This window comes from Salmo trutta, chromosome 23 (genome assembly GCF_901001165.1).
Source record: "Salmo trutta chromosome 23, fSalTru1.1, whole genome shotgun sequence".
Lineage (NCBI taxonomy): Eukaryota > Metazoa > Chordata > Actinopteri > Salmoniformes > Salmonidae > Salmo > Salmo trutta.
In genome coordinates this window covers 32,517,502-32,529,605 of record NC_042979.1, presented here as the reverse complement: position 1 = coordinate 32,529,605, position 12,104 = coordinate 32,517,502, and the positions used below count along the sequence as shown (strand labels likewise).

General features: G+C 46.7%; 1 protein-coding gene across 1 annotated transcript in view; it reads right to left on the bottom strand.

Moving 5' to 3' along the window:
• The window catches only part of LOC115159809 (formin-binding protein 1-like), a 64,234-nt gene that overhangs the window by 18,613 nt on the left and 33,517 nt on the right, over positions 1-12,104 (bottom strand). The window contains exons 3-4 of the mRNA XM_029709866.1: positions 4,363-4,419; positions 3,980-4,127 (exon numbers count right to left, since the gene is read on the bottom strand). Coding sequence (XP_029565726.1) covers positions 3,980-4,127; positions 4,363-4,419 — 205 coding nt within the window. The remainder of the gene's footprint in view (positions 1-3,979; positions 4,128-4,362; positions 4,420-12,104) is intronic.

Genomic DNA, 12,104 nt, shown 5'->3' with positions numbered 1-12,104 from the left:
TCAACAACACAGTCACAACAAAGGTGCACTGCACAACAGGCTGTGCCAGTCTCTTCCTGCTGTGTGTTTGGCATGATAACGACAAGGATGTTGGCTGCTAGACAGTGTGACACACTGACCATCACGTTTCAGCCCATCAGGCTGACCACCAGGTTACAGCCCATCATGCTGACCACCAGGTTACAGTCCATTAGGCTGACCACCAGGTTACAGCCAATCATGCTGACCACCAGGTTACAGCCCATCAGGCTGACCACCAGGTTTCAGCCCATCATGCTGACCACCAGGTTACAGCCCATCAGGCTGACCACCAGGTTTCAGCCCATCATGCTGACCACCAGGTTACAGCCCATCAGGCTGACCACCAGGTTACAGCCCATCAGGCTGACCACCAGGTTACAGCCCATCAGGCTGACCACCAGGTTACAGCCCATCAGGCTGACCACCAGGTTACAGCCCATCAGGCTGACCACCAGGTTTCAGCCATCATGCTGAACAGGTTACAGGCCCATCAGGCTGACCACCAGGTTTCAGCCCATCATGCTGACCACCAGGTTACAGCCCATCAGGCTGACCACCAGGTTACAGCCCATCATGCTGACCACCAGGTACAGCCCATCAGGCTGACCACCAGGTTACAGCCCATGATGCTGACCACAAGGTTACAGCCCATCAGGCTGACCACCAGGTTACAGCCCATCAGGCTGACCACCAGGTTACAGCCCATCATGCTGACCACCAGGTTTACAGCCCATCAGGCTGACCACCAGCTTTCAGCCCATCATGCTGACCACCAGGTTACAGCCCATCAGGCTGACCACCAGGTTACAGCCCATCATGCTGACCACCAGGTTACAGCCCATCAGGCTGACCACCAGGTTACAGCCCATCAGGCTGACCACCAGGTTACAGCCCATCATGCTGACCACCAGGTTACAGCCCCATCATGGCTGACCACCAGGTTACAAGCCCATCAGGCTGACCACCAGGTTACAGCCCATCAGGCTGACCACCAGGTTACAGCCCATCAGGCTGACAACTTCTCCTGGAAGCACAAGGAAAAACCAGAAAATCCACATGCTTGTAGCATTCTTATCGTGTAGTTACTCTAGTAGACCAACAAGGAACTGTGACAACATTGAACAAACAGAGCCAAAACCGAGAGCCAGACATTGTCTCCGTGTGCCAATGAACCAGTCAAAGACTGACACGATTTGGTTCCATAATAGAGGGAGCTATGTGATAGTGATATGTGACAGTAACATAGACGGACTATAGATGAATAGGAGAACACTGGGTCAGTCATCACCATCATACAGATAAAACGTATTAACTGTCCTCCAAACCAATAAACTGACAAAAGCTATGGAATTGCGTTGAGGGAGGGAAAAGCCACTTTAATGTTGCTTAACAGAGAGCCTACTATCTCTGGATGAAGGGTATTTGTGGTATAGAGCTGATATAATCTCTTGTGGGACAGATCTACGTCAACATAACTGGTACCATAGAATCCGTCAGGAAGGAATGGGATGCGTCAGGTAACGAGCAACAGTAGTTCCAATGTTTTTTTAAACGTTTTTTTTAATCACTTGTATCACTGTTTTTTTAATCACTGGTTATTGTATCACTGGTTATTGTAATCACTGGTTATTGTAATCACTGGTTATTGTATCACTGGTTATTGTAATCACTGGTTATTGTATCACTGGTTATTGTATCACTGGTTATTGTATCACTGGTTATTGTATCACTGGTTATTGTAATCACTGGTTATTGTATCACTGGTTATTGTATCACTGGTCATTGTAATCACTGGTTATTGTATCACTGGTTATTGTAATCACTGGTTATTGTAATCACTGGTTATTGTATCACTGGTTATTGTATCACTGGTTATTGTATCACTGGTTATTGTATCACTGGTTATTTTATTCTGGTTATTGTATCACTGGTTATTTTATCACTGGTTATTGTATCACTGGTTATTGTATCACTGGTTATTGTATCACTGGTTATTTTATTCTGGTTATTGTATCACTGGTTATTGTATCACTGTTATTGTATCACTGGTTATTTTATTCTGGTTATTGTATCACTGGTTATTGTATCACTGGTTATTGTATCACTGGTTATTGTATCACTGGTTATTGTATCACTGGTTATTGTATCACTGGTTATTTTATTCTGGTTATTGTATCACTGGTTATTGTATCACTGGTTATTGTATCACTGGTTATTGTATCACTGGTTATTGTATCACTGGTTATTTTATTCTGGTTATTGTATCACTGGTTATTTTATTCTGGTTATTGTATCACTGGTTATTTTATTCTGGTTATTGTATCACTGGTTATTGTATCACTGGTTATTGTATCACTGGTTATTGTATCACTGGTTATTGTATCACTGGTTATTTTATTCTGGTTATTGTATCACTGGTTATTTTATTCTGGTTATTTTATCACTGGTTATTCCTTGTTCTAGCATCTCTTGATTCCTTCTCTTAACATGTATGGTGGAGGCTGCCGAGAGGACAGCTCAAAATAATGGCTGGAACGGAGTGAATGGATACTGCGTGTGTGTGTGTGTGTGTGTGTGTGTGTGTGTGTGTGTGTGTGTGTGTGTGTGTGCGGGTGCGCACAGGTCACAGTAGCATCTTGCAGATAGTCTGAGGGGGAACATTCTAATGAATGAGGGCCAATCCTCTGGAAGCAGTGCCAAACACAAGACAAGACACTAGACAGACAGAGACCCAGACCCGGGGCCAGAACCAGGCCAAGCCAAGCCAGGCTGGATCAAACCAGAGCCAGAGCCAACAGACCAGGGCAAACCCTGAGGGCCTGAGGATTCTTCTTCAAACAAACCCAGAGAGTTAGAGCTCACTGGAAATCCCCCCTGCCCTCTTTCTTGTTCTAAATGAGCTTTAAGAGGAAAATGGATGAATCAATAATCCATTAGTGTTTCCTGTCTTCCTGCCGTGGTCTTTTAAGGTAAGGAGGGAAGACATACAGTTTTGCTGCTCGTTCTTGACTGTGTGGTGTGTAGACAAATGCTTAGAGAGGTCAGTCTGAAAGGTCATGTCAGCCACCGGCAACCTGCTCTTTGCAGTTTTCTACGATGGATTCCCCTCGCTGAGCTTCCGTGACATGAGAGGTTGTGATGGCTTTTTCTGACAAACTGCTCTTTTTCCAGTTGAGAAATTTCCCCTCTTCTTTGACGAAGGTTGATGTCTAAAAAGGTAGCCACTCTTTTCTGTTCTCTTTTATCCGCCTAACTAAGATACTATAGCTGTGTTAATGCTGCATTCTGCACCTCTCCTGCTCTAACAAATGACTTTATAATGGGAAGGAAAAACGTGGGTTCAGAGTTTAAATATACTGTATGTTCCATGCATCTTTGGCAGGTGGTTTATAAGAGAAAAATAAACTCTTAATGATAGGAAATGATAGGGAAGTCTATGATCTGTTCCATATAAAGGAGTCATAGACTGCATCCCAAATGGCACCATATTCCCTATATAGTGCAGTACTTTTGACCACAGCCCTAGGGAATAGGGTGTCATTTGAGATGCAGACATAGAGTCGTGTTGGCCCAGTGGCATGTCTTTGTGCGGTTGGCTGCATATCTATATTTCCTCAGCTATGACATCTGTGTAGAGAGGATAGGACAGGGCACATGGAGGGGATGGGTCTGGCTCTCTCTCTCTTTTCTTAGGGCAAGTGTGCCTGGTTTCTGGCTACAGCCTAGTTTTACTGTCCTATAAAGTAAACTGTATGTTTAAGGGTAAGAAGTGTAGGAGAGAACAATAGATGTAAAGACAGAGAGAGGGAACAACATACAGAGATATAAACAGACAGAATACTGAGAGACAGACCAGGAAGATAGATGGGGATGGATGGATATAGATATATATAAAATATATAGCGCACACAAACAGTAGATGGATCAGAATACAAACAGGAAGTGTATGTGTTCTCACCGATTTCCTCTCTGCCTTGAGCTCTGTGAGATACCGTGAGAGTTCAGTGATGATCTGAGAGGTCAGGTTCTCAGCAATGACCTCGTGCTGTCCTGCGTAGTCATTCAGCTCGTTCAGCGTCGACAGGAAGGCCCTGCATGACGTGTATCTGACAGGTCACATGTCAAAGGAAGTGATGTCAGAGAAGGCGACGACGTAGAGGGGCCTGACACAGCATCTTATCTAGGGTGCTATAAGATGCTCAGATGTTGGGAGAAACATTAGGCCTACTTCATTAGCTACCAAATGAGAGGAAATAGCCTAATAACTAACAATCCAAATGCAATACAGTATATAACTGTGATTTAAGTAACTTTGTGGTTGCGTCTGGGTGCCAAACTCACTTGTTCTCCTCATCTTCTCTTGAGTTCTTCTTCGGTTGATACTTCTTTGATAGATTCCTGTGAAAAAATAACAAGCAGCAAGGTTCTGTTACTACTAGATACAACCACAATATATATATATATATATATATATATATATATATATATATATATATAGATATATATATATATATATATATATATATATATATATATATATATATATATATATACACATACACACACACACACACATACATATATATATATATATATATATACACACACACACACGTTTGGGTGGCAGGTAGCCTAGTGGATAGAGCGCTGAGCCAGTAACCGAAAGGTCACTGGTTCGAGTTCGAGCCGACAAGGTGAAAAAAATCTGTCAGCGTTCCCCTTGAGCAAGGGCACTTAACCGTAATTGCTCCAGTGTCACCGCTGATAGTGGCTGACCCTGGCCGTGACCCCACTATCCAAGGGTGTCTCAGGGGGAGTTGACATGTAAAAAAAAACATTTCCACATGTGAATCAGGAAAAATATAAGTACCCACCAAATGATTTATTATTACAATGTGTTTACTATCCCAATGGGTTATTACAATGTGTTTACTATCCCAATGGGTTATTATAATGTGTTTACTATCCCAATGGGTTATTATAATGTGCCAACAGATCATCTATACCAGAGTGCTTTCTGCCATGCCTCTCCTGCAACCTCCATGCCTCCCCTCCCACCTCCATGCCTCCCCTCCCACCTCCATGACTCCCCTGCAACCTCCATGCCTCCCCTGCAACCTCCATGCCTCCCCTCCCACCTCCATGACTCCCCTGCAACCTCCATGCCTCCCCTGCAACCTCCATGCCTCCCCTGCAACCTCCATGCCTCCCCTGCAACCTCCATGCCTCCCCTGCAACCTCCATGCCTCCCCTGCAACCTCCATGCCTCCCCTCCCACCTCCATGACTCCCCTGCAACCTCCATGCCTCCCCTGCAACCTCCATGCCTCCCCTCCCACCTCCATGACTCCCCTGCAACCTCCATGCCTCCCCTGCAATCTCCATGCCTCCCCTGCAACCTCCATGCCTCCCTCCCACCTCCATGACTCCCCTGCAACCTCCATGCCTCCCCCTCCCACCTCCATGACTCCCCTGCAACCTCCATGCCTCCCCTGCAACCTCCATGCCTCCCCTCCCACCTCCATGACTCCCCTGCAACCTCCATGCCTCCCCTGAAACCTCCATGCCTCCCCTAAAACCTCCATGCCTCCCCTCCCACCTCCATGACTCCCCTGCAACCTCCATGCCTCCCCTGCAACCTCCATGCCTCCCCTGCAACCTCTATGCCTCCCCTGCAACCTCTATGCCTCCCCTGCAACCTCCATGCCTCCCCTGCAACTTCTATGCCTCCCCTCCCTCCTCCATGACTCCCCTGCAACCTCCATGCCTCCCCTGCAACCTCCATGCCTCCCCTGCAACCTCCATGCCTCCCCTGCAACCTCCATGCCTCCCCTCCCACCTCCATGACTCCCCTGCAACCTCCATGCCTCCCCTGCAACCTCCATGCCTCCCCTGCAACCTCCATGCCTCCCCTCCCACCTCCATGACTCCCCTGCAACCTCCATGCCTCCCCTGAAACCTCCATGCCTCCCCTCCCACCTCCATGACTCCCCTGCAAACTCCATGCCTCCCCTGCAAACTCCATGCCTCCCCTGCAACCTCCATGCCTCCCCTCCCACCCTCCATGCCTCCCCTGCAACCTCCATGCCTCCCCTCCCACCTCCATGACTCCCCTGCAACCTCCATGCCTCCCCTCCCACCTCCATGACTCCCCTGCAACCTCCATGCCTCCCCTGCAACCTCCATGCCTCCCCTCCCACCTCCATGACTCCCCTGCAACCTCCATGCCTCCCCTGAAACCTCCATGCCTCCCCTGCAACCTCCATGCCTCCCCTCCCACCTCCATGACTCCCCTGCAACCTCCATGCCTCCCCTGCAACCTCCATGCCTCCCCTGCAACCCCCATGCCTCCCCTGCAACCTCCATGCCTCCCCTGCAACCTCCATGCCTCCCTTCCCACCTCCATGACTCCCCTGCAAACTCCATGCCTCCCCTGCAACCTCCATGCCTCCCCTGCAACCTCCATGCCTCCCCTGCAACCTCCATGCCTCCCCTGCAACCTCTATGCCTCCCCTGCCACCTCCATGCCTCCCCTGCCACCTCCATGCCTCCCCTGCAACCTCTATGCCTCCCCTCCCACCTCCATGCCTCCACTCCCACCTCCATCCCTCCATTTCCACGCCCTCTGTTCCAGTAATAATGCTTATGGCCCCAGGACCAAAAATTCACAATCAGTCACCATGAAGAAACATGCTTTTCTCCTCCGGACTACGCCCTCTTTCTGACATTGGCTGCACAAGCCTGCTGGCACAAGATGAGTGTGTCAAATAAAACAGGCTGGCATACAGATTTAGTATGTAGTATGCTGTTCAAAACTGTCAGCTGTACTGTAGGTGAAGGGTTAATGAGAGGACCCCAGAGTTCTGGACCGTGTAACCACTGTGACGAATATACTGAGATTCATGCACTCACATCTCTCGACCTCGCTTTTGTCTTGCTCGCTTCCACCTCTCTCTGCGTCTGTCCCTCCCGCTCTCTGTCCCTCTCTCTCTCTGTCCCTCTCTCTCAGTCCCTCTCTCTCTCAGTCCCTCTCTCTCTCTGTGTCCCTCTCTCTCTCTGTGTCCCTCTCTCTCGCTCCCTCTGTCTCTCTCTCTCTCTCTCTCTCTTTAACCCTCACTCTGTCTCCCTCGTTTCCTCTCTTTCTCTCTGTTGCTGTGTTTGTTTGTTTGTTTAATAGTCGGATCAACTCATCACCCAGCTCCATTTTTTTCTCTGTGTGTCAACACAGTTTAATACAGACTAACAAGCACACACGCATGTACGCACACACAACCACACACAGTAGCCTACTCAATCAGCCAATAAAAATAGGTAAACCTATTAGAAGAATCCACCTACAAACGGCAACAGACCAGACAAGCCAATTAGATTTCAGCAGACAGACGCAGAGTGAATCAGGAAGCATTGAGGCATGCTGGTTGGCAGGCAGGCAGCGAATGGTGAGTCACATTGTAGCTTGGTCCTCTTCACTCATGCATGATGTGCTGCTGTTTACTACGCTGATGTTTGGACCATTAACCCTTTCAGTAGGAATAGAGGTCAGGTCCTACATGGTGAGTAGAATGAAGGTTGACAGAAACAGTAGAATAGAACCCCTGCAACAACATGGTCATGGCTGCCCTTTTAATGTCAACTGTATAATTGAAGAAATAAAATAGTGATACAATAAAGACTATTATATTACTGTACCAATATAACATGGGCAATATTAATCATGCTGACTAACAACTAGTCTAGAATTCATTGGTAGAAGAAAAATGAGACAATAATCATCATTATTAGACTACCATGCAAGCCGAACTCCACCCTTAACAAGGCAGTATAGGCCTCCCGAGTAGCGCAGCGGTCTAAGGCACTGCATCGCAGTGCTAGAGGCATCACTACAGACCCGAGTTTGATCCTAGCCTGTGTCTTGGGCCGGCCGTGACCGGGAGACCCATGAGACGGTGCACAATTGGCCCAGTGTCGTCCAGGTTAGGAGAGGGTTTGGTCAGCCAGGATGTCCTTGTCCCATCGCACTCTAGCGACTCCTTGTGGCGGGCCGGGCACATGCACGCTGACTTCGGTCGCCAGCTGGACGGTGTTTCCTCCGACATATTGGTGCGGCTGGCTTCCGGGTTAAGTGAGCAGTGTGTCAAGAAGCAGAGCGGCTTGACATGGTCGTGTTTTGGAGGGCTCTCGACCTTCGCCTCTCCCGAGTCCGTACGGGAGTTGCAGCTATGGGACAAGACTGTAACTACCAATTGGATATCACAAAATCGGGGAGAAAAAGGGGTAAAAAAGAATAATATATATATATATATATACACACATACACATACACACACACACACACACACACATATATATACACACATACATAACTCCATCATGAATGAATCATGCACGTGGTAAAAGCACTAAAGCATGTATTCTCTCTCTCTCTACCACAACCCCCCTACTCCTCTAACCTTGTGTCTGCTCTGTTGCTAGGCAGATCTACCTCTCCTCCCTCGCTTTTGAACCTGGCTGTCTCTCACTCATGGCCAGATGTCATGGCAGAATGCATTTGCCCTTCCTCCTCCGTAGCATAGTTAACCAACACACAGACAACCAGAGGGTGCCTACTTAATGAGGATTAGACCAATGTGTGTGTGTGTTGTGGTAATAGAATATGAGTTATTGTGCCCCATATTGAGTGATACTGTGCCACACAGTATATTTTTAATACCCATTCCCCTAAGTAGTATGCACACAGACCATAACCTATTGTCCTGTACTGTGGATTATACCAATGTGTGTTACTGTGCGTAATGCACCGTAGCCTACTTTACTATTTTATTTATTTTTTATTTTACCTTTATTTAACTAGGCAAGTCAGTTAAGAACAAATTCGTATTATCAATGACGGCCTAGGAACAGTGGGTTAACTGCCTTGAAACATTGTGCACGTTTATCCATTCGATACAGTGGAGGCGGGTTTAACCTAGATTATACCAGCGTCTGCTGTTTGGTTTGGTGAAATATGCATTTGGTCAAATTTTCCGCCATTTCTCTTTTGATAATGTCTACTGATGCATTGTAGTGCCATGTTATCGCAGAGCAGAGTGAGGTGTTTGTCTTGTTGAGCGTTTAGTGCTAATGGCTGAAGCAGTGGTGCCAAACTGCTCACCAACCATCTGTAAGATATTTCACACACAGCAGAGAGTTATCACCCTGTTCAGCCCCAGAGACCATAGAACAGATCTATCAAAGATCTAACCGACTCCAGAATTCGATCAGAACTCTCATTCACACCGACAACGTGAAGATACAGTACAATTACAGCACAGAGGAAAGGGAGAGGGAGGAGAGGAGAAAGAGACAACAACAGGGGAGAAGAGAGGCAGGAAAGAGGGAGGAGGAAAAAAGAAGAGAAAAACTTGAGTAGCGAACCAAACTTCCTCCAGCACAAAGGAGTGACGGATGGATGATCAAAGGGCCAATTTCAGTGTGTTTATTAGATTGAATGTTTTTTAGATCTACTGTAGCAGGGCTGTGTTCTATGGGTCTGAGCGTGCCCAGTAGATTCAGCCTGCTTTAACGAGCTAACTTTATCAGGGGGAGAATAATTCGTCCGGATGCAGAAACAAACAACACACACAAAGATGCACATTGTGTCCAACCCAAAAAAAGCTTTATAAACAGGCCTATCCATTCTGTAACTTGCAAATCCTATTTTCCTGTGATAGCAGAAGGCCATCCACGTGGGAAACAAATGTGTTTCAGATGGAGAGATATGAGTCCTACAGTTCTACTGTTTAAGCAGAGTGAATTAAAACATCTGACTGCCACATCTGCAGAGCCGTCAGGTTCAATAAAACACATCACAATATGGAAAGACTATCCCTGGGTCACAGATACCATAGTGAGACACATACGGAAACTAATTAGGTCATTACGTGTGTGTGTGTGTGTGTGTGTGTGTGTGTGTGTGTGTGTGTGTGTGTGTGTGTGTGTGTGTGTGTGTGTCTCATGCAAACAGAGTAAGGAACTACTAGTCCTATTATCTCCTTAGTGAAGGGAGATTTATCTAGAAAGAGAAGGAGGTGGGGTTAGGGGTGCAGATGAGGGGTGCTGGATGGGGGTTGGTCAGTAGTCAGTAATTAGAGTCTTTAGCCCTCCTCTTGGCCCTCTCTAGGGAACCAGATAAGGGATTTTTTGGGCAGACCTCTGCTGTTTGTTGTTGGGGTAGAAGAGAGCCTAAAAGAGTATGCCCTCACACCCTCACCCTTACTCTATTTGAGGAGAGGAGGGCTTGGGGGTGTTTAAAAGGGGGGAGGAACTAAACAACCGATACTCCACCGTGATTGGAGAAAGAGAAATGTGGGTCAGCGTTGGCTGGGGATGATAATACTGATACCTTGTTACTATGGCAACACATGCCTCCCACCCCCCACCCGTCGCCAACCTTATTTCCTCTGTCCTCAAGCAAAAAACAGCAAGAAAACACTGTCGTGCAAGAAAGAGAGCGAAAGAGAGAGACTACAGACACAGAGAGATGGAGAGAGACAGCGAGAGCAACAGAGAGAGACAGGGATGGATAGAAAGAGAGACTTCCGCTACAGGCATCATCATTCTGTTTATCTAGCCATCCACCTGGGTAAAGCTAACATCCCTCTGTCTGTCAGGCTGAGCTCTCTGATAGGACCTCACTTAAACAAACTCAGTAGTGATGTGCTCACTGCAGGCTGAATGAGGTGTACACTGTCAAACTGTCAGTGAATTTGTCTGTGTGGAAACATGACAAAGCTTGTTTTTAATGGCAGTGAAATACAGTATCTTAAATAATACTGTTTTGCTTTATCTTGGCCAGGTCGCAGTTGTAAATTAGAACTTGTTCTCAACTAGCTTACCTGGTTAAATAAAGGTGAAATAAAAAATAAATAAAAAATAAATAAATAAAAATAATTCATTTTAAGCATTTTTCAAGACACCCAAAGTCAGTTTTCATACACAAGATATATGTTATAATTACAGTGCATTCGGAAAATATTCAGACCCCTTGACTTTTTCCACATTTTATTACGTTACAGCCTTATTCTAAAATGTATTAAATTAATGTTTTTACTCATCAATCTACACAAAATACCCCATAATGACAAAGCTACATTTTTGCAAATTTACAAAAAAATAAAAACACAAATACCTTATTTCCAGAACTATTCAGACCCTTTGCTACAAGACTTGAAATTGAGCTCAGGTGCATCCTGTTTCCATTGATCATCCTTGAGATGTTTCTGCAACTTGATTGGAGTCCACCTGTGGTAAATTCTATTGATTGGACATGATTTGGAAAGGCACACACTTGTCTATATACGATCCCACAGTTGACAGTGCATGTCAGAGCAAAAACCAAGTCGTGAGGTTGAAGGAATTGTCCGTAGAGCTCCGAGACAGGATTCTGTCGAAGCACAGATCTGGGAAAGGTTACCAAATAATTTATGCAGCTTTAAAGGTCCCCAAGAACACAGTGGCCTCCATCATTCTTAAATAGAAGAAGTTTGGAACCACCAAGACTCTTCCTAGAGCTGGCCGCCCGGCCAAACTGAGAAGTGGGTGGAGAATGGCCTTGGTCAGGGAGGTGACCAAGAACCCGACGGTCACTCTGACAGAGCTCCAGAGTTCCACTGTGGAGATGGGAGATCCTTCTAGAAGGACAACCATGAGAAACAAGATTCTCAGACCATGAGAAACAAGATTCTCTGGTCTGATGAAATCAGAGAAGCCTGAATGCCAAGTGTGACGTCTGGAGGAAACCTGGCACCATCCCTATGGTGAAGCATGGTGGTGGCAGCATCATGCTGTGGGGATGTTTTTCAGTGGCAGGGACTGGGAGACTAGAGGGAAAATGGAGCAAAGTACAGAGAGATCCTTAATGAAAACCTGCTCCAGAGTGCTCAGGACCTCAGACTGGGGCAAAGGTTCTCCTTCCAACAGGACAACAACCCTAAGCACACAGCCAAGACAACGCAGGAGTGGCTTCGGGACAAATCTCTGAATGTCCTTGAGTGGCCCAGCCAGAGCCCAGACTGGAACCCGAACGAAAATCTCTGGAGAGACCTG